At 39.1% G+C, this 22,833-nt stretch overlaps 3 protein-coding genes across 6 annotated transcripts in view; 1 reads left to right on the forward strand and 2 right to left on the reverse strand.

Moving 5' to 3' along the window:
• The window catches only part of thyn1 (thymocyte nuclear protein 1), a 3,273-nt gene extending 2,422 nt beyond the window's left edge, over positions 1-851 (reverse strand). Inside the window, exons 1-2 of one of the 2 annotated variants that reach the window (XM_007554396.2) lie at positions 764-851; positions 72-183 (exon numbers count right to left, since the gene is read on the reverse strand). In XM_007554396.2, coding sequence (XP_007554458.1) covers positions 72-120 — 49 coding nt within the window. In that variant the 5' untranslated portion in view covers positions 121-183; positions 764-851. Of the gene's footprint in view, positions 1-71; positions 187-763 lie in introns of both variants that reach the window. The other variant, XM_007554395.2, reaches the window with a different exon arrangement.
• Positions 852-1,698: 847 nt separating this feature from the next.
• Positions 1,699-7,316, forward strand: acad8 (acyl-CoA dehydrogenase family, member 8). Its single transcript, XM_007554398.2, has 11 exons — positions 1,699-1,853; positions 2,372-2,472; positions 2,885-3,054; positions 3,190-3,299; positions 3,445-3,521; positions 3,913-4,050; positions 4,141-4,276; positions 5,298-5,395; positions 5,500-5,652; positions 6,740-6,842; positions 6,921-7,316. Exons 1-11 carry the CDS (start codon positions 1,736-1,738, stop codon positions 6,974-6,976), a joined length of 1,260 nt encoding a protein of 419 aa, XP_007554460.1. The 5' UTR covers positions 1,699-1,735; the 3' UTR covers positions 6,977-7,316.
• Positions 7,317-9,156: 1,840 nt separating this feature from the next.
• esamb (endothelial cell adhesion molecule b) overlaps positions 9,157-22,833 on the reverse strand; it is a 72,817-nt gene continuing 59,140 nt past the window's right edge. Inside the window, exons 2-8 of one of the 3 annotated variants that reach the window (XM_016672637.1) lie at positions 21,623-21,768; positions 19,327-19,528; positions 18,784-18,939; positions 16,629-16,673; positions 11,730-11,852; positions 11,473-11,602; positions 9,157-10,835 (exon numbers count right to left, since the gene is read on the reverse strand). In XM_016672637.1, coding sequence (XP_016528123.1) covers positions 10,358-10,835; positions 11,473-11,602; positions 11,730-11,852; positions 16,629-16,673; positions 18,784-18,939; positions 19,327-19,528; positions 21,623-21,768 — 1,280 coding nt within the window. In that variant the 3' untranslated portion in view covers positions 9,157-10,357. The remainder of the gene's footprint in view (positions 10,836-11,472; positions 11,603-11,729; positions 11,853-16,628; positions 16,674-18,783; positions 18,940-19,326; positions 19,529-21,622; positions 21,769-22,833) is intronic. The other 2 variants (XM_016672638.1, XM_007554399.2) reach the window with 2 other exon arrangements.

Raw genomic sequence — 22,833 nt, forward strand, 5'->3', positions numbered from 1 at the left:
ATTTTATATAAATGAAACATGCATATAACATTTAATACAAAGTTTTACACTGCGGGAATTTAAATGCTTACCTGAATTTGCAGACGCTTTACTCACTCTGGGCTTTTTCTTTGGGGGCATCCTTCACAGTCTGCAAAGATCCACTGGAGGATCTTATGTAGTAGTATTCAGTGCTTTTATCCCCTGCTTGAAGATATATATATGTATTTTTCAGATTATGAAGCAAATTTTAAGCATCTAGGTAAATATAAAGGAAAATAACAGATATTTATTTTATTGCAAAAAAAGGGGGGGGAAGTGTGGGAAGCAACCACAAACTGGGGAAAGGTGATTGATTATCTGTAACGTTTATTTAAGTGTGGTGAAAGTAAAGGCAGCAGAAATATATCATGGGACAAATACTTTATCACAGTACTGTAATATAAACACTATTTTCTTTTTACAGTGTGCCCTCCTTAAAATATTAATCTTACATTTGCTGTGTAAAATTTCCAGGCTTGTTTAAATCGTTGAGAAGCTGCACCTGCTAACCACAACAGCTAACATTTTAATTGTGGGAGTAATAAAAAAAAGAAAAAAGAAACATGTTTACTTTCCAGTTTTTGTATCATAAGAAATAAATGTTTATGTAATTCACGTGGAACACATCGACCCATGCCGTGAATTGAGAACTATGTGCTCCTAATGGCATCCGTTAAGTAAAAACAAAAAGAAAACAACCCAGTGAAATGTATGGATAAATAATGTAAGCCTAATGTCATACCTTCCTGAGTCAGGCAGGCCTTCAAATCCCGCGAAAAGCCCACAGCGCGTGACGTCAACAAAAGGTATTTTCTGACACTAGCTATTTGGCTAATGTTGCATTCAGTGTTAAGCGAAAAACGGGGTTTTAAACTTTTACTTTCTTACATCTTCCCTCATACAGCAGCTTGTAAAGCCTATTCTACTGAGCTAATTAATACACTTTGTGTGACTCATTGACACATATGTGTTTTGAATGCTGTCTGTGTTTTGTGCAGTGCTTGCACAAAATCTGATGAATTTCTAGAAATAAGATTCGGTTGTATATTTTTTATTTTCTTTTTTGCCACTTGAAAAAGCTGGCCAGTATATCTGATTCTGATTGGGTACACTATCATCAGCCAGCAAAGGACTACTGACAACTAAAAAAATTAGAATAACTAATCCACTCGGAAAGTTGATTTGGAGCCCAACTTTCCGAGGTACATCAAATGCAACATAATCTTGTTGGCTGTGTTTAGTCCTTCAGGGACAAAATTTGTTTGCTTTTATTTCCGAGTATTTTTTATTTATTTATTTACAATGCGTATCCATCATATAAAAATAACTTGACATTAAAATACAGGAAACAATAGTTTCTGTAGTTTATCACAGTGTGGTTTGGCATGGGAGGACTTGGAAAAAAATACATTACCCAGCAGCCCAACCATAGAGGTGGGTGCGCTCGAAATGTTACTCGGTGAAGCAGCTGGAGTCGAGAAGTAGGAGTAGTTTCCTCCATTCAAACCCTTGAGAGCATGACACGGAAGGAAGCTGAAAGTTATCAGAAATAAAACAAAAAAGTTTGCTCGAGAAATGTTTATGAAGGGGTTCTAGAATAAAGCTTTGACATCCATTTAAAAGGAAAACCCCTCCATTGTTATCCGACAGCCCCAGTTAATTCCCCGGCTAACTGCCAAGGAGCGCACCCAGTGTTGTAACTGTGGAGGTAAACATGGCCGCCCTCGGACCTCTGTCAAGAATAACCCGGCTTGGATGCAACTTCTGTCGGAACCACCGTTTGGTGTTTAACAGAAACTCTCAGAAACGAGGAATAGCTTCGTGTATTGACCGTAAGTTTATAAATAATGGGAGCTGTGATAGTTTATTTATACTGTAGCTCTTGGGAAATAAAATCTGTAATACTAGTATGTTAGCTATCAGGCTAACGCCACTTCTTCCCAACATTTAAGCTAATATTCAGTAACCAGTTCAGTTTAATAAAAGAGAATGCATTTCGCACACTGTCATCTCTCAGCTGGCTGTCATTGGTTAGTTTAGTCTCTGTGGGCCTCCAGTGGCGAAGCAGAAGAGGCTACACGCCCCTCTTTAAAGCCTCTCCCCCTCTTGTGTACCATCAGATTTAAAACACCACTTGTATAATTTGGCTTTTTGAGTTCAACAGACTCACGTGAAGTCAGGTTTTATCTACAAAGCTATAGAAAACCGCTATAGAAAACCACAACGGTGCTGATGAAAAGTTGTAATATATGTCTGAAAATATGTAAACCGAACTAACAATACATTATAAAATAAATGAACGATTTTACAGTGAACATTATTTCTGCCCCCTGTGTCTCTCCGTGGTCAGCTTCATATGGACTCACAGACGAGCAGAAAGAGTTTCAGAAAGTGGCCTTTGACTTTGCAGCCAATGAAATGGCTCCACACATGGCAGAGTGGGACCAAAAGGTACGTTTCAGTGTTTTCCTTGATAAATGCAATCCCTGGGCTATCTTTAAATTGTTAAGTTAGCAGTAAATATTATTTGTACAAGTGGTGTGTTGTATAATCATTCCACTATGACAAAAGAGCAGTTCAAATAAATAATTGCCACATTTTAATTTATTAATATCTGATAGTTCCCTCAGTGGATGAATAAAATATTTATCTTTTTATTGCATAGAAATAATATGAACTTCCTTTAAAATCCTGAGAATGTGTAAGTTTTTTGGGATTTATTTTGCTTGGAATAATTATATTAGTAATAAGTTGCATTCCTGGATCTGTTTGCAGCTTTATAAAATATCACAGCATCTGCCTTCTGAAAGTGTTTTCTGTTCTGTGAACTGGATTTGTTTTTTTTTTTTATGTTGCCCCGCAGGAAGTCTTCCCAGTGGAGACGATGCGGAAAGCAGCCCAGTTAGGTTTCGGTGGGATCTACACTCGGCCGGAGGTCGGGGGGTCAGGCCTCTCTCGTCTGGACACGTCCATCATTTTTGAGGCCCTTTCCACAGGATGCGTTAGCACCACAGCTTACATTAGCATCCACAAGTATGGTCGTGTCAAATATCTGACATTACTGCTTTGTAACTAGTTAAATGTTCTATACATCTATACTTATACATATATATAAAAAGTAAAACTCAGTCGCTTGAACTTATATGGATGAACTTGCTTATCTTGCAGCATGTGTGCCTGGATGATTGACACCTTTGGGAATGACGAGCAGAGGGAGAGGTTCTGTCCTGACCTCTGCTCCATGGAAAAGTTTGCATCCTACTGTCTGACTGAACCAGGTCAGCCTCCATGCTAATAACAATAACAAACAAAGATAACAAAGATATTAGAGAAATTGTGTGGATAAAGTTTGTGGACGAACCCTGAATTGTTGCGTTGGACGTTCAGGATCATAGAGAATAAAACTGAGACGTTTTCTTTCAGGCAGTGGCAGTGACGCCGCTTCACTCCTCACATCCGCTCAGCGGAAAGGGGACCATTATGTCTTAAATGGCTCCAAAGTAAGTAACGTTTTCAGCATTTTGTCACATTATACCTACAGACTTAAATGCATTTTATTGGTATTTTATTTAATAGGCCTTATTGGTTGAAAATTGTCTCGAAACAACAATATTATCGTTTATTGCAATAATTTCCGCCACAATTTATAGTCCAGCAAAATTTACTGTGACAGTCCAACATATTCGCCATGTATCATCTTTAAACTTCATGATTATTTGCTTCTTTGTGTTGGTCTGTCACATCAACTAATTCTGCTGGGATTTTAAGCTGTGTTTGTAATGTGATAAAACATTAGCGTAAAAGTAAAAGCTCAGATCAGAGCAGCCTTGCAAAGTGATATTTGTAGTTTGTAAGGCTTTAGTGCGACTGAAACATTTTTTTTTCTCTCAGGCGTTTATCAGTGGGGGAGGAGACACCGACGTGTATGTTGTGATGTGCAGAACGGGAGGCAAAGGGCCTAAAGGAATCTCATGTTTGGTGGTGGAGAAGGGAACACCAGGCCTCAGTTTTGGCAAAAAGGAGAAGAAGGTACGGCGCTGTTTGACTTGAAATGTACTGAATGTTGCAGTGCCGCAGTCAGCCGCTAGATGGCAGAGTTGATCCGGCTGGTCTCTCCAGGTAGGCTGGAACTGTCAGCCAACCAGGGCCGTGATATTCGAGGACTGTTCCGTCCCGGCGACCAACCGACTGGGCGAGGAAGGACAAGGCTTCAACATCGCAATGAAGGGCCTGAATGGAGGCAGGATTAATATCGGTGAGGAGAAAGTCACACCAGTTTAGGTTATCAAAATGTTTAGCTATAAATAAATAAATAAATAAATAAATAAATAATAATACTGTGCAAAATTCAACACAGTGATCAGAGAGTAGAGTCAGAATTTGTCAGCGTGCATATGTCTACTGAAACAGAAAAAAATAAAAGAAAATGCAACCATTTTATTCCATTATTTTTAGTGCATTTAAAGGAAAAACCCTCATCACATTCAATTCAATTCATGTAGTTTATTCATTTAGTTTATTCATGTAACTGTCATTTGAAGGCACTTTACAGAAAATGATGCATCCCTAAATCTGTTGCAGTAAGCAATAAATCAATTGATAAATAAAAACTAGCATAATTTGCATAATTTACTGTTTTTTTCTCTCCTTTTTTTTCTACCAAAAACTGGATGACAAAAGTCTTAAGTCTGGTGCTTTGGTCTCAACTTGCCATTGCTTTAAGAATCATTTTATTTAGAGACACTTAATAATTCATTTTATTTCTTGCTTCTGTTGTTTTTGTTACTTTATTTTGGATATTTAAAATGTCTTCCAGTTCCAGTGTTAAATAGAGAATGTGCTTCATTATATTACTTGAAAATGGTCTGAAAACAACAATATTATCGTTTATCGCGATAACTTCTGGGACAATTTATCACCCAGCAAAATATGCTCATGTGACAGGCCTACACATTAATAGCTTTTTCCCCATTTGATTTAAAAACAAAGTAACATTGTGACATTCTAAATGTATCTGCAGCTCTAAAGCTGGTATAAAGTGTCTCCTCAACAGCTCAGACGGAGGATAATGCAGGCAGGTTTTTGCATCAATAATGTTCTTAAGTGCTGAGGTGTTGAAAGCATGAGTAATGGTTTATTTTCTCTGAATTAGCATACACTTGATTTTGTAAATGTAAAAAAATTCAGGATTAGTGAAAAAAATCTTTAGTCATTGAAGCTGTTTTTTATTGTTTTTTTTTTTGTTTGTTTTTTTACTCTGTGTTCTCCGTCGTCAGCTTCCTGTTCTCTGGGAGCAGCACACGCCTCCGTGCTGCTGGCAAGGGATCACCTGTTGGTGCGGAAGCAGTTTGGCAAAACGCTCGCCAACAACCAAGTAAGCAGCTTCGGTTTTCGCACTCGCGCAGGAACCCCGAATATAACAGTAAAATGCAACTTTTGTTTTCTTTTTACGTGTCTGCTTCCACACCGCTCGTGTAGTTTCTGCAGTTCAAACTGGCAGAAATGGCCACCAAGCTGGTGGCATCTCGCCTGCTGGTGCGCGAGGCCGCCACGGCGCTACAGGAGAACCGAGCCGACGCCGTTTCGCTCTGCTCCATGGCCAAGCTTTTCGTTACGGATGAGTGCTTCAACGTGAGTCGGACTGAAATAATTCCCACGGCATGGTGCTGCCACCACCACCATGTTTTAATGTTGGGATGGTGTCTTTAGGGTGATTTTCCATTTATTCACAGAGCAGCCGTTTTTATATTGACATCAAATCACACAAAGACCGACTGTTTGCTAATTTTATTTACAGGTTTCAAAGGTAAGGGGTTTGAATGCAAATCCATGGTGGGCTTTTCTTTAGAAAAATAATAAATGCCATAATGATAAATTTTGCTGAGTGATAAGTTGTCCCTTTAATTATCACGATGAATGGTAATATTGTCGTTTTGAGACCATTTTCAAGTAAAAATATTGATATTGGCATAATAATGCAAGTTTTCCCTCTCGAAGACAACTAAGCTTTAATTTTGTACATAACACTTTATTTTGGATCTTTAAATATATCTAAAATACAAACAGAACAATCAAAAACAATAAATAAAAACCATGCGCTACGGAAAGAATAAATAAAATGAATTATAATGTTTCTGTAAATAAAATTGCCCTTCAAAAAATATTCATCATTACAATAGAAATTAATGAACTCATTTGAATTTATAATCTGATTAATTAATTGTTTATCGTGACATGTTTAACCATGTACAGGTTTTGTGTTTATCTCCTAAAAAAATAAAATCTCAGTTAAAAAAAAAAAAAAAAAAATTGGTGGTAAAATAACTAAATGCTAAGAGAAACTTTTGAGTGGAAACTCACCAGAAAATGGTAATGCTGGGTTTTTGCTGGCAGCTAACCTACTTTTTTCATTATATAAACCTTTCTGCATCTGGGTCAGTAGGACCTTTAAAAAAAAAAGCCCCCCACAAAAAACACAAACTCTTATTTGAGTTAAACAGCTTTGGGACAACAGACAAAAAGCACATTTAATATCAGAAGTGGATTCTGAATCCCCTCCTGGTGTTGGTAAACCTTTTACTCCAAAACTCTCCCATCGACGGATGAAACGTCACTGATTGGTCATCATTCACAGCCGGGATTATCCCACCGGTTTAGTTTGGAAACGCATCCAAAAAAAGTTTTCTCCAAACTATTCTCATGTCTTCTTTTTCCACAGGTGTGCAACCAGGCTCTCCAGATGCACGGTGGCTACGGTTACCTGAAGGACTACGCGGTGCAGCAGTTTGTGCGGGACATTCGAGTCCATCAGATTCTTGAGGGTGGGCTCCTGTTCTCCTTTTGGCAGCAGCAGATCTCAGTTTTATTTATGGGCTTACATCTTTTATTGTCTCCTGCAGGAACCAACGAGGTGATGAGGATGATTATTTCTCGAAACCTGCTCACAGAGTCGTGATAAATCTGTTCCCGCCGCCTCCAGACGGACCACGTAGTTGTGGTCTTGATTTATTGCGACAGTGTGGCCGGTCCTGATCACACTTCTTCCAGTTTTGACAGAAATTATCAGAGAGGTTGGTGTAAATGAGATGTTATTTTTGAGGTGAAGCATCAGATTATTTGCTGCGTTCTGAGCTGTGACAGGGCTCTTAAGGTGGAAATCAAGTTTATCCTCTAATGCAAAGTGCAGCACCTTATCAGGAACTGCACAGGTTTTCGTGTATTAAAGTCTACAATCATAGCTTATTAAAACTAAAATATTGGCCACATAAATGTTTTTCTGATTTATCTGCCTAAGTCAAAAAAAAAAAAAACTGTTCCCCTGCTCAGATTTTGCAAAGTAATAGACAGATATAATGGAAGTAGAAGGTCAAGATTTCATTTCCAGAACAATCCTGACACTACAAAAACACAGTCCTACCAAGTAGTTTTGTCTTGCAAAAATATCTTTGTACATTTAAAATAAGCCAAAACTAATTTACAAGTAACTCTTCTTCAAGATTTAAGAGCTTGTTCTAAGTCAAATTGATAAGAACAAGTGTTAGTTTTACTGGGAGATTATTTCATTTATAACAAAAGAGAAGTGAAAAAATCCACCAGTGGAACTGATACTTTTTTTCAAATCAGTATGAACAAATTCTTCACTTAAAAAAAGTTACAATAACTTGCAGAGAAGTTACTTGTAAGTTAGTTTTGTCTCATTTAAGGTGTGTTGAGATATTTGCACTTAAAAACTAAACAAAAGTACTTGGTAAGATGTTTTAATTTTATAGTGTAAGTATAAGGGATTTCTTTTTTTTCTGTACTCAAATGCTAAAGTTACTATAATATCACCATTCTATACAAACATCCTGTTTTTACCTCTTGAAATGCTCAATAGAAACATATTTAAGCCTGGAAGACCCGGAGACAGAGAAACATGTTTAAAAACAAAAACAAAAAACGGTTCAACCTTGTAGGTTGTTTTGTAGGTGTACTACATTTTCAACTTTTTATATCAGGTGTAACACTACATACACTTTACAAAAACATCCACTTCTCTCTCATCACTTCATTGAAGGCTGCATTTTCCAAAAAGTCTTGGAATCCACCAAAACCCACCTTTGTGACCTCCTGGATGAACTTTGAGTAGTTTGGTTATGCTGGATACTCCTCTGCTTCGTCCTCCATTTGTGGCTCACTGAAATGTTTTGTAACTCTTTCCACACGGATATGTGTTGATGAATTTGTTTTTCTTTTTAACAGAACTTCTTTAGATTGAAGAATGTTTTTTTTTTTTGGCCTACTTCATGTCGTCAGTCAGGTTCTGGCAGTACTCGTGCTTGAGTGTCGGAAATGAAATTGAACTCAGATTTCCAAAATGCAGTGGACCACAGATGATGATTTTTAAACGTGAGGCAGAAATGACTATCATGTAGGGCGTCGTTGGTTTGGAGGCGTTTGTCTCTTATTACATAATTGTTACATTTCTCTGATGTTAAAATTAGTATGATATGAAACATTTGACAAATACGCCAAAACAAATCAGCTCTATAAGTTGGTAAATATTTCATCACATGCTGAAAATTATGACTTAAAGTTTATTTTATTTTTATTGTTTTACAATGTGAAGCTGAGGAAAACAAACTGTGAGCAGCCCAGATAGTAGACAAAAGTTTAGGGCTAATTAAACTGAGGGATAAAGGTTTGAAGACATCACTGTCACAGTTTATAAGCTTAGAATGCAAAGTTACTTTCACTAGTTACTGAAAAAATTAAAATGTTATGCCATTGCAAAATTAGATGTTTTTAAAATGTTAGTTTGTAAAGAATCAAACGTTTGTCAATAACACATTTTTTTCTGCCTCCATATTTTTGTTCCAAGTGGCCTTCCATGTCCCGTCTGTCATTGTATCTCCATTTTGAGTGTTTTTATCCAGATTTCTGGTCTGGGATCAGCAGTACGGTTGTATTTGCACTCCAAAATAAAACATCTAATCTTCCTCAAAACAAATATTTCGTGCCTGATTCACACTTTGGTCATTTTTTTTTTTATAATGTTCAAAATATAAAACTCACATTAGTTGTCAAACAATCCAGAATATTTTATTTAAAAAATAAAAATAAACGTGAGAAATGACAACTGCATTTTAAATAACACGTGAAACCTTTTAAAGCTGCAGTAGGTAACTTTCATTCAAACTATGTTTTTACATATTTGTTAAAATTGTCACTGTGTCATGACAGTATGGTCATAATTCTTGCTCAGAAGAATTAGGATTAAGATAATTGTGGGGGGAAAAATTTCACTTCTCGGACTCGTCCCTGTGGTTCCACTGCTTGGTCAGAAACAACCAATCAGAGCCAAACAACCAATCAGCCAAACTCTGATTGGTTGTTTCTGACCGGGATCGCTGCATTAACTATTTTTTTATTTATTTGTTCTTTTTTTTACAGATAATTGGTCATATACAATACTGTTATGACAGGGTGATAGTTTTAACAAATATGTACAAAAAACAAACAAAAAAAAAACATACTTTTTAAAAACAAAAGTTACATATTGCAGCTTTCACAGCATCAGCCACATTATTTCCAGCATTTGCAAGAAAACCAGAACCGACTGAACCCGCTGAGCTGTTTTCTTTGTTAAAAACCAAAAAGTCTGCGGTGGCTGATGGAAAATCAAGCACCGTAATTATAAACCATCAACGTTACACTCAACACTTAGTTTACATTCAAGCTACCGTAACAGGCAAAGTATTCTTTAAAAATGAACGCTCGGTACCACACCATGGAATCACTCTGAGATTTCTGCAACAGCTTAACACATTTTAATCAAACACAACTTGAGCAAGTTGAGGAAAGCAAAATACTTGCACCTGAACTTTGTTTTTTTTTGTTTGTTTTTATTTTTTTTGCTCAGAACTAACGCCTGGTGAACTGCAGACTAATCCCTACACAGGCAGGGGGAAATGGACATAAAAATGTCCATTATAAGGTTATTACACAAAGCTTAGAAATGTAGTCAAAACGTTTTAATTTCCCATTAGCTGCGAAACCCTTTAGGATACTTCTCAGTGTTTTTATATCGAGACAAAATGCTAACCAGGCTATCTCAACGGTTGGATTCTATGACGAGGTGTGTAAAAATAAATATATATTTCTCTGTATTGAGCGTGAATGACGCATCCGGAACAAATGCTGCAGAGAGACGAGGAACGCTGCACTGAGTTTGATGCCTTCAACAACCTGAAGGGAAGTTTTTGCAAATAAAGTCCCTCGTTGGACATTTTCTCCTTGGACGACGTGAGGAAATGTTCTGCGCCCCGAGGCGTTCTCTCCATCTGTCCTCTGCCGGCTACACCAGGGAGCCCGCTTGGCTCTGGGCGGGCACCATGACGGCGACGGCCCCCATGCGCGTCAGAGTGGAGGAGCTGATGTGCGGCGACGCGGCAACCGGGCCAGGAACCTGAGGCTGAGGCCCCTCAGTTCTTTTCAGCGGGGTGCCAACCACGGGGGCCCTGGCGATCTGCGGTGGTCCTCCGTTCGCGCTGGGCGGCCTCTTGTGTTTGCGCGCAGGGGTCCCTCCTCCCATGTTGTACCCGGGGAGCCCCTGCAGGCTGCAGGCCGTCCCGGGTCGCAGCTGGTAGGCGTTGATCACCGAGCCCGTGTCCGATGCCGAAATGGGGGAGTACGGGTACGGGAATTTGGGCTGGTGGAGGTCCTGCGAGCGGGGGCTGGTGGCTATGGAGGACAGGGTGCCGTTTTTCGACACGATGTCAGAGCCGGTGTTGCTCTTGGCCCACGACACTCGCTTTGGCGCCTGAGCGTCCTCCCTGTGTTAGAGAGAGACAGGAAAACATTCAAGAGGCCGAGTTTTTTTTTGTTTTTTTTTTTTTTCCACAGACTGTCTGTCTCATATCATACCGTCAGGACTGTGACAGTTTTAAGAAATGTGTAAAAACAAAAAGCTTTTAATATACATTGCCTGCTGCAGCTTTAATCCAGCATTTTGTATTCTATTCCAGGTTTCTCCCAGAAAATTTGCTAAGCCCGGTGGTTGGGCACTAGGGGAGTCATTCATCCAGCGGCCCGTCGTGTTTTTGAGTTAAAAAAATGTTTAAAATTGACAGGAAATTTTAAAATATCACCTTATAATTAATTATGTGTTATTAAAAGATTGGAAGATTAATACCTGAACAACAACTATATAGTCTTAAAAAATGCAAACATTTTAGAAAGACTTAAAAAAATAAGCCAATCTTAGCCTGGTGGCCCACCAGGCTTATAATACACTGAGGGAAACCTTGCTATTACTGTTTTGCTGCCTTGTTGTACGAGAATGAACAAAAATAAAACCAACATTCAGTCTCCCTTTAGGCTATACCTTCGGTTTATGATTCTATTTAACAAATCTGCAACAATTTCGATTCCCTAGTGTAGATAATAAAGCGATCATAGTCAAACCCTCACTTGATCTCGTTGGCCATCTCCTCCTCTGTGTCCTGCTTCCTCTTCAGTATGAATATGAGGATGAGCACCATGGCGACCAGCCCCACCACGGACCCCAGAGTCGCTGCAGCAATCATTCCACCGTTGGAAGCTGTGGTGGGGAAAATAATAAAAACAAAAAAACCACAAGCAGCATTTAGACTCGGCGTTGCAGCTGTGGCGTGTGATGGAGCACCAGCAGATTCTCTGAGGGGGGGAGGAAGAGCGAGGGTACGTACAGGTGATGACCTCCAGGTTAATGGAGCAGCTGTCGGAGCCGGCCGTGTTGCTGGCTCGGCAGATGTACTTCCCCGACATGCCTTTGGTGAGGTTGCTCAGCCGGAGGGTGCCGTGCCTCTCGTCTGCAACACAACCGCACGGTTAGAGACAGACGCGTATTCAGGAACATTACTGTGAACGTTGAGACAAGTCAGGAGACTGTGGAGGAGAGCAGTGAGTGACTAGAGGGCAAAACCGCACAAGCTAATTTGTGGCTGCAGCAAACACAGTCAGCTTTTTATAAGTAGTGTTTACTTTCAGTGCAAGTACAGCTTCTCTGTTCGTCCAGAGATGTTTGTGATGAGCCGGTGTTATCTATTTTCCAGACATATTGTGCCATTTTATAGCACAATCAAGTAACTATGTTACCTTTAGTTGCTATGGCTCTGTATATGAAACATAACTTAAAATAAATTTGACTGCGCAGTTTGACACTTTGACAGTGGGTCTCTGTCTCTTTAAAAAGCTCCTGCTCTTTCCGACACTTCCTTCAGCACGTCATCATGATGTTTGCCATTATGCAGTTTCCAACTATTCTTAGGAACGTTGGATTGAGAAGTAGTTTGCACTTTATGCCCAGAAGATACGGAGTTCCTCCAGCTGCTAATTGCAGCTGCCACTAGTCTGGAGGAGCCAGGGTTAGGCACCCACAAATGGTTCCCATGGGAGAGTCAAGGATTCTTCAGACATGCATGAAAGAATCAAAGCACAAAACACTCCAGGTGTGTTTTTGATGAGGGAATAGCAGCGCAACATGATATAAAGCTCAAAAAAGTCAATTTCACATAACAATCCTTTTTTTAAGGAGCATTTTCAAAAAGAAGTCAACTCTGTAGAGGCTGCAGAGGTCGACAGTCATACGGCAACACGAAGGAAAATTTCAGGATTCTTTAACAAAAATCTTAAAAGTGTGGCATACATTTGCATTCACCATTTCTTCCTGTTACCCTCCTACATAAAACTGAGTCCAATCATCAAACACCAAATCAGCATGTTTTCTAAAACTTCTTGCTGATCATTGTAATTTGTTTGTTGCTCTTCAGGGACTTACACTTTGCATATTGTTAATATATATTTAGTAAATAAAAAGGACTCCAGCTGTCCAAGCCAGTGCTCACAGTGGATCTATGTGCTTAGTGACTGATGAGTTGTGTTATGATGAAGAAAGGTGACTGTAAAATTTGGGTTGCAAATTTGCAAATTTCAGCAATATTACAAATAATTAAATTTGTTCCTGATATCATGCAGCCCAGCAAATGACAGTAGCTGTCATTATTAGAGAATGTGTCCCGTTTTGTTTGTTTTTTTTCTGCTGCCCTTGCTTGGTTAAGATCACGTTTGCATTTACGCAGGTCTATTGGTCGGCAGCTCCAGGCATTTTAATAATTTCTCAGACAGAAGTTACGACATATCGGTGAGTATGTTTGCATCTGTTACACAATCTGTTCCTCTTTGCACATCTGGTTTTAAAATTGTAAGCTACAAACACGGGCTGCAGAAAAAAAAACAAACAAGCCTCTAGAGGGACTTTCCACTTCAAATCCCCTGAAATCCGATCTTCCACATCATACTGCAGCATGTCTTCAACCAATGTGGGTTTATTTGTAGCAATATTAAAGAGATGACACGTGTTATTGAGTAAAAATTACCCCCTGGAACCAGTTCATAACCACTTGCAGTTCTAGCTTGTCTTTTACGTTCCGTTGCACTGAAGTTGCAAACTCACCCTTGTTTGTTTTATATATGCAGTCACAGAAATGTCAATTTAAAACTGCACATATGTACACCTCTAAAGCCTTGTTTGTTGTTTATAGGTTGTAAAATTTTGGTGCAAAAAAAAAAAACTAGCTAAAAATTGATCTATTAGTTGCATGTTTGTGTTTGTTGTGTTCTGTCAACTTTAAAAGTTATGTGAATGCAAAAACACAAAGATTAAAATATTTGAACATTTTTTTGAACTTGAAATTTGCACATCACAAATTTCTTTTATGCTCACTTTTAAGAAAAAAAAAACAGTTGTGTGATTGTTCTTAGTCTTCTTTCTCATTCAACACAGCAAAATGAGGAAAAAAAAAGAAATAACAGGAGAATTCTTCTTTTCACTTGCCTTTCAAATCTTGTTTGCTGCACAAGTGAAAAGGATGGGTTTATATATATATATGTATATATATATATATGTATATATGTATATATATATATATATATATATATATATATATATATATACACACATACATATTAACAGAATACCACAATTGATCAGATTTTGCACTAAATATTTTTTCACACCCCCTTCAGCAAAAAAAAATGTCCCTCAAAAAGACAAAAATACTTATTTTTTTTACTTGCAGATGACTTTTAAAGTCAAGAGAAAAAGAAAATGTAATTTTGAAAATGGGTTCTCAAAAACATAAACAAACAAGTGTTCTTCGTCTAAGCCAAAAGACCCACCCCGTTGGTGTCTCATTCACGGAGCAAACAGATAATCTTTTCACTGTTTCCTGCCTCTCTTGTCAAGGACATGACAAAATCCAAGCGAATCCCAAATAGAAACAGCTGTGCATGTGTCCCCTGCATCAGGCTCGGTTGGATTATCTCATGCCTCCATCTTGAAAATCAGCTGCAAAGAAATGAACCCGATGCTGCCAGATTAGCAATACGTCAGCTGACTCAGAGCCTGGAGCGAGTTCAAGACGATCGGATCCCCTCGTGCACGCAGTGGGGGCGGGGGGGTAATCTACTTCACATTGAGATGAGAATCCCTGCCATCACTGCGATTCACAGCCACAGTCAATGGAAGTGAATGGTAAGGTAAGGTAATTTTATTCATATAGCACATTTTCAGCAACAAGGCAATTCAAAATGCACTTACTGTGTAACTCTTAATATACCTGGAAACAACTGGAGCACACCAGTGGGGTTTATCCAGCACAACATGAAAACACAAGATGGATTAGCATGTTTGCTAATTTGTGACTTAATCCTTTCCAGTGTTTGGGGATTGTGGGATTTTTCAACTCTGCAGCTTGTGGGAGAAACATAATTTTAGTGGGTTTTATCAGGTGACAAAATCAAGATATCTTTGGAGAAGAGAGGAAGTTTTTTAAAAGGTGGTAAGTGGTCCGGCTGGAGCAAATCAGTCCCAAACAGTGGCCAGTCCACCTCCATGCTGCATTTTTCTTTTATTGTCATTTTCTTCCTAAGTGAGCAATGGCTTTCTTCTGCACAATTGGATAACATCTGCACAATTTAGGGATTCTGGAGACTTCTTTTATCGTCTTGAGGTCTGCTGTTTGGGGTGAAGCTGCTTGAACAACCAGACCTGGGCCTGGTTCTTGGCAGCTGTTCAGAGTGCCGTTTCTCAAACCTGGGCCTTGATTGATTGATTTGTTTCACATCTGATATTGCACTGTGTCAAACGAACCAACCTTTTTGAAAAACCTGTTCCCCTCCTCGTCTGTGGTGGCGCTGCAACAGTAACTACTGTAGGAAATGACACAAACACCACTGAAGAAGACAGAAAGTGCAACCTGCTTCTTCATGAAATGTAAAAAAAAAAAATATAGAAAGAAGTAAATTCAGATTTTGTGGTTGAAGGATTCCTCTTTTGTCTTCTGTAAGAGACAACTAGCCATTTTTCACGCTAACGCTAGACTCTTGCATTGTATTTACCCAGAATGCCCTGTGCTACATTTCACTTCCTGCTTTCGGAGTGGGCCCAGGCGTTCACAAATGTATTCAAACCGCACCAGAGTTCACACTGATCTAACAGAGACCCAGGTTTTAGGCAGACCAGACTTAACTCTTTCGACCTGACTTTCTAGAAATGAACTAGAGTTTAGTAAAAACGGACTAAATGGGCCTGGTGTGAATGCGCCCTACCAGTCATGTACTTATGGCGTGCAGCCAATATGGGCTTTAATACACTTCACATCCAAAACACACAAAACAAGATGGCCACACACAAATCACATGCTCCACAGAAATACCGCTACATTTTTTTAAATTCACTGGATAAAGCACTTATTCTCTTCTTTCCCAAGCTTTACGGACAAAAGCAGAACATGAAAAAAGTTCCCAATCATACATCCAACTTCAGATAACCAAAATACATCTGCATTACTTCTATTTGATAATATAAAGACCAATTTAACTGAGAATACAGAGGACAGTAAAGGAGTACAAGAAATCACCCACAACAACAAAACAAACATTGTGCAGACACAGTTTTGAGTGTTAATAGTGAACCTAAACTGGCCTGTCACGGCTCAAAAGCTAACATGTCAGGAAAACAATATAAGAGACAGACTTTGAGGCAACTTATTGATGGCATGCTGTGTCAGATTGGGAAGAGATGGAGCTTGTAATGGAACTGGATCCATACGACTCTGACTGAAGAGTGAGGTGATGGTTACTAGAGCACATGCAGCTCGAATCAAACTGAGAATCTTTTGGATTCTCTTCGTATTTGAGTATTTTGTGTGTAAATACAAAATATAATATGCACTCCACATGTAAATATGCTCTACTGCAAAAGCAACAGAATCTAACAAGACATGCATGGTGTAAAGATTTAAAGGACTATTGTCACCCTTTTTAAGCAAATAAGAATAACGGCACAACTTCAAATTTGGTTTCTGGATATTTTCAAGTCAATTGGGGGGGAAAAAATCAATGCCTTAATTTTTTTTATTTTATGGGTTGTTTCTTCCCTTTAAATCTTTTTCTGACGTTCCAACAAATGGCAGGTACAGGCGAGAAAATACAACTCCTCAGAAAGGGGAGGATTATTATTTTTTTTATTTATTTACTTTTTAGGTGGACGGTGGGAGGGAGAATGTATGATTGAAAAGCCTTACCCATGAACCCAAGGACAAGCATGGGCTGGGGGCAGGCTCTCCATTCTGGGATTTTATGTAGGAGGAAAGATGGTAAACACAGAGAGAGAAAGAGCGAGCGTGAATGAGACGATGACGATGAGGAAGAAGTGGAGCAAACTGATAGGAAGGAGGGAGGGGGCGATCAAGCAACCTATAGATTTCAGCAGGAAATCATGAATATGAAAGAGTCAACAGACAGAGAAAGAGAGAGAATGCTGGGGGGAAAAAAAAGCAGTGACGGCAGAGCAATTTCAGACTCAGACAAGTTAGCATCAGCACATCGGATAAAGTTGAGCGTTGACAATGTGATGCGTCTGCGCGGGCAGCCCGCTAAAACCTGGGTTAATGGACAATCAGAGGGAGTAGTTTTCCTCTTACGAGTCTGGGGACTTTTCAGCAATAAAGAGATGAAGGCCGAGGGATCAAAGCGGTTAAGTCAATACGCAATCAATCATTCTTAGTCCCGTTGTTCGGAAACAGATGGCGTTTGTCTGTGCAGCGGCGTCTGAAAACAAGCGTCCATAAAATCTGTGAAATAATGCATGTGGCATGCAAAGAGAAGGGATAACTGTGCGCTTCCATCTGCAAAAAAAAAAAAAAAAGAAAGAAAGAGGATTTCACGCCGCAGCGCGCTGTGGAAAATCAAGAAAGTGTCCCTGAGGTATATCTTATCTCTACAGGACTTGATTCCTTTGTGTAAAACGTGAGAAGATTTTAAGCATTTAAGCTAACGCTTTGGTTAAGCATCAGTAAAACTTTAACAAACTGTCTTTAAGAAAGAGAAAGTCGGTACTAAGGACTGTTTTCAAGGTAATTGGCTCAACAGAACAGCGCCTCTTTTGGTGTTTCTGTAATATGATTAGACATCCAGTACAGAGTGAAGAAAAAGTAACATCCTGCTTCCATGTGTCTGCTGGGAGAGACATGAGATTTTAATTATTTTGCAGCTGATTCTGTACATGATTTATGAAAAATAGTAATGCCTGCCACAAATGGCATGCCGTTAATATTTCAGAAACCTCAGAGGATTTCTCCAATCATTTTTCCCCGTTCTGCTTACATCTTATTAATGTGAGTCAACCTTCCTTCATTGCAAAGCCTGAACTCAGACTGAAAAGACGTTGAAATAACTTCTGTTGTGCCAAACAAAGGAACAGAAGGTGTGTGGAAATGGTAAGAATGTGACAAATTGGCAAAATACTGTCTTTATTAGTCAGTATGTGCAGTGTGAAATTGTGTCTTTTGAATGTAATTATGTTAAAACTAACTCAGTTCTTTGTCATGCCCGCCCTCCAAAGAACTGCTTCCCAACGAGGACTAGCATTGGTTTTAGGTGTCAGGTTGTCAACGTTCTGCTAAAACGTCAATGCAGGAGTGAGATGTAAAAAAAAAGGAACGCAGGGCTTTGCTACTAAAGAGGTCAGCTATGCTAGCTTGACTTTGACACTTTAAGATGTAGATGTGCTGAAGAATTCAGTGTGTTCTGGTTCAGTTTAATTTAAAAAAATGGCGACTCACACACTGTCTGACAAATCATCAGTAGAGCAGGTGTTTAAATTAGCTAATCAACCTCAGCTATGTTCAGACGATCGCTTATTAATAATCGCAAAATAAACGTCAAGCCTGAAAACATAAAACTTTAACATATTCAATGTTCTGTTCTTTGAGTGGGAAATGTTTGGGTGTTATTTTTTAGGTGTTGTCCACCCGACACACCGATGGAGCTGTTGTCAGTCAGTTGCTATGGCTACAGCTCCGTGTGTAGCATAGCTGACACAGAGAGCGAGAAACAGGAAAAAAACGAGCAGTTTTGAGCTGTTCAATGGTTTTTCTGTGTTATTTTCTCTTTGCTGCGGCGTACCGCACTAAATGAATAATACCCACATCTCTAGGTTTCATTTTGCTAACAGAGTTGTTGGACTGCGCGCTTTGGATGGAGAGTGAAAGAAGAGTCTTTTTGCCCTCCGAAATTTCCTGATGTAAACAACAACATGCAGCGTGTCTACATGGTCTGGGCTGAGCTACAGAAAGTCTGAAATCCTGTTAAGGAAGACAGTTTTTACTGTTTAGTCCTGATTATTTCAAACGTAGGTGCACAAAGTGTTTGAGTCGACTTCCATTCAGACGTACTCACTTTGCATTGGGGAGAAAAAGACCTCGGACGTGGGCGCGGCCTTGGTCCACTTGTAGTGAGGGGCGGGTTTTCCCTGGCTGGACTTGCAGCTCAGAGTCACGTTGCCATTCACCACCGGGTTCCCCGTCATGCTGCAGAGGGGCGGCGAGGGCGGGACTGGACACAGACATATGCGGTTGTTACGGCATATTAACACATGTTAGATGAGAAAATACATCCGTGACCCTTTCCTGAACATGCACATTTGTTTTAATCCACTGCGGGTGATGTAGAGATTTCTTAGGGCAGTGGCCAGATTGCATAAAAATAAGTAGATATTAGATCCCCCTCCCCGTCCTCCCGCCTCTCGCTCTTGTTTCTATCTGCTTCTGGAAGATGACATAATTTTCTCAGAGCTTACCGAATCCCTTAACAGCAGATGAGTTTGGTTTCTTATGTTTTCCTTTAGCGGACTGCCTCAATCCAAAATCCCTCAAAATGTGCTTGCTTGCCCTGAAGTTGTAAGGATTCCACATATTCGAGCGTTGTCAAAGGTTTCGTTACCTTTGACGTTAAGCCGCAGCTCTCCGGAAATGCCGCGCCCTCCGGGGACAATGACGTGGCAGAAGTAGAGGCCCGAGTCGCTCTCCTGCGTGTTGTTGATGTAGATGGAGAGGTTGGCGGAGGGCATTGTCACGCTGAAGCCCACTCTCTTGGTGAACTCGTTTTGTCCGTGCCCAACTTTACCTGAACTAAAGTTAATCACCTGCGCAGAGAGAGAGGAGATCGGTATTGGGATGTTAATTATTGTTGGAAAAAAGGAAACGCTTGTTCGCGTGGAAGAGCGATCTTCTCCACTTTTTTGCAGCTGTTCTGCTCCAATCTTTTTCTGGATTTCTGCATCAGATTCACAAAGCAGATTGCACAAATGTACGAAGGAGCAACCCTGCCTCTCAAGTCCAACAGTGGGCAGCAATTTGCACCTGTTTTTGTATCTGGTTGCAGTAAATGCAGAAGTAACACAAAAAAAAACATGTCTTACAAAGTTACAAAGCTGTTTCTAGATAAATAAGTGACGTTGCAGATATTTTGTGTTAAGAACAAAAGACTGAAAAAATCAATCCAACGGTATAATATTGCATATTCTTTATACAAATATACAACAATGGTAATAAATTGTGTATAATCTCAGAAAAAAAAATCTCGCTGAGAGCTAGATTTAATCATTTAGAACATGTTTATTGACATAGGAGTGTAAATATTACATTACAATCTAAAAGTTCTTTAATGTAATATTTATTTATTTATTCTGCAGCAAAATGATTATAAAGATGATTCAGAAAATTTATTTGAACGTAGAAACTGGAGGATATGAAGCAGCTCTAGCCTTAGTAAATGCCACACAGCTTCCTGTGGCTGTGATTTACACAAATAAGGCTGCGTTCTTCCCAGAAAGTAGGAACAGACATGTACAAACTCAGGTTTGTAACAACAAACAGTTAAATGTTTTGTTACAATTGCACAGTTTTTTAATACCTTACAAAATCAGTGATCCTCTTTGAACTCTTCCACCTGATGCTGCCGCTTTGTGTTGCTCTATTATACAGAATCCCCAATAAATAAACTAAAAACGTGCAAAATTTCAAAGGCCATGAACTTTATGTATTCCTGTAAAGCACACCGCCGGCGGCAGCCCGGCAAAGAAGTGCAGATTAACAACAGAAGCGGACATCCTGACATGAAGATAATCCTGATGTCTGCAGATGGAGGATGTTGAAATTTAGGCTGATTTTCCGTCTGAGATAAGCTCACAGGCATCACACGCTGAAATTGTTTAGATTATGTTAATCACGTGCGCAGCTATGCATCTGCATCTGCAGGACGGAAGTGCGCAGCAGCAAGAGAGAAGGTGTCGATATGGACATTTATCCTTAGTTCCCGCCTTTAACTGTGAATTATCATTAGCTGTAAAGTTAGATATTATCCTGAGCTCTGCAGATCAGGAACAAAAGTGGCATTCTCCTGCAACATAAAAATAATCCATGTTTTGTTGGCCTTCGATTCAAAGGTGAGCGGACGTCAGGCGCTAAAAAAAAAAAGAGCACATTGATAATAACTGTATCCTAACAAAACTATTAGGTTGTATTTTCATCCTGGGATTTTAAGTTCAATGAACTCTGCTGTAGTTCTCAAGAGGATCAGCCAGAAAAATGCATCAGTTTATGGTAATTCTTTAATAGTGACTGTTCATTTTGTACCAGCAGAGGTTTGAACAGGGTCATGGGACATATGAGGGCGGCGGCAGGTTTACAAATCCACAACGCGGCTCAAAAAACGCTGGAAACACCCAGAGGGAAAAAGGTCACAATGGAATTTATTGACGCAAAAAAACTCAGAATCTAACTTTGGAGATGAAACTCTCTGTCAGGACTGATTTACATCTAAACAAGTTTTTTGTCAATGCTTTTGAAATGTAAACTTGAAATAAAGTAAATGCTTCCACGCAAATTTGTGACTTAAATTTCGGAGGAAATTTCAAAACAAAAGTATGTTGTTTTTTTTCCTCCAAAATCTCTTTCTCTTTCTTACTATTTATTCAATGTCACATGCTGTTCTTATTTTTTTGTCTTTAATTATGTAAAGCACCTTGAAATGCCTTGCTGCTGAAATGTGCTATACAAATAAAATTTGATTGATTGATATTTTCCTCAAACTCGATCCTTTAAAGCCAAGTTTAAAACTCCTAACACTAGATCTAAGACGGCTACAACTGTGTACAACTGAACAAAATGTGTATTTTGTAATCAAGACATTTATTTTAGAGTAGATGCTTCCACTTTCCCAGCATTATGCTTCTCACCTGCTTGGACTCATTCCCTGTAAAGTGCCAAATGACGGTGTTTTGGGAGATGTCGGAGCTGGGGCTGTACCAGGCCTGTAACACCACCATCTGGCCCTTCACCACCTCCATCTCTCTGCTGGGCATCTCCACCTTCCGGGTGTCACCTGGGCAAACAACACAGGATCGTACACGGGGTTAATAAGGTGTTAATTGTGCAGGTCTAAGAGACAAAGATGTTTTTAATCACTGTGCTTCGCTTCATAATGTCACAATAATAAATCAAATTCTTTTTTCTGGAATATTTTACATCATTTTCCTGTGATTTGAAAATATAAATAAGTAAATTTAAAAAATGCCTGGTTTGGTTTTGCAAACACAAAACCTTTGAAGATAAATAATAATAAACTCCACTGGACAATTCTTTGTTTTTCTTTCCACATCTAAAAACCACTTCACATTTTAGTATTTTTCTTAATTATTAGCCTCATAATTTTTAGAATTATTATATTTCCATTAATTTTCTTCTTATTGATATTGCTTTGGAAACCTGTGATAACTGGCATGACTAACTCACAAGAAAGCAGGATGAATGATTTCAGAGTCTACAACATTTATACTCAGGTATCACAACTAAAGAAAGTCAATCATGGAACACACTAATCACAGGAAATCAAACACACTGAAAATTTGATGTATCTTATGCCTAAACATAAGTAATTAGCGCTAACTAGCTGCAGCTAGCAATGAGTCACTCAACACCTGCTCACCCCCACTTGTTGCTGTGCGCTGCTGGCAAGCCAGCTGAATGAAGGTCAGTTAACTTTTTCTTCACTGACAAAAAATGACAAATAAAGCTGTTTGGAATATAATAAAAACACCAAAATTCAGAAACTAAGAGGGCTCCACTTTTCACTCGTATTAAGCTAACGCTGTTTTAGCGTGTTGTGCTCCTAGCATGTCTGTCGAGCAGCAGAGTGCAGGCAGGCTACTTACAAAGATAAATCAGCTTCTTAATCAACTATCAGCTTGTTGTTAAGCGCATTTAGGCTACTTGAAAAGTGCTTTTAAACATTTTATCTATACACATATTTACAATCATGAAAAAAAGATAATTATGTAAAATTTAATAAAGGGAATCTGTACAGTGTCTCCACAGCTTTGAATGGTATAGAGGCCATAATAATTTATTGAGTTCAACAAGCATTTATAATTTCACCAAAGTCTAGGTA

This window comes from Poecilia formosa, unplaced genomic scaffold (genome assembly GCF_000485575.1).
Source record: "Poecilia formosa unplaced genomic scaffold, Poecilia_formosa-5.1.2 Scaffold63, whole genome shotgun sequence".
Classification (NCBI taxonomy): Eukaryota; Metazoa; Chordata; class Actinopteri; order Cyprinodontiformes; family Poeciliidae; genus Poecilia; species Poecilia formosa.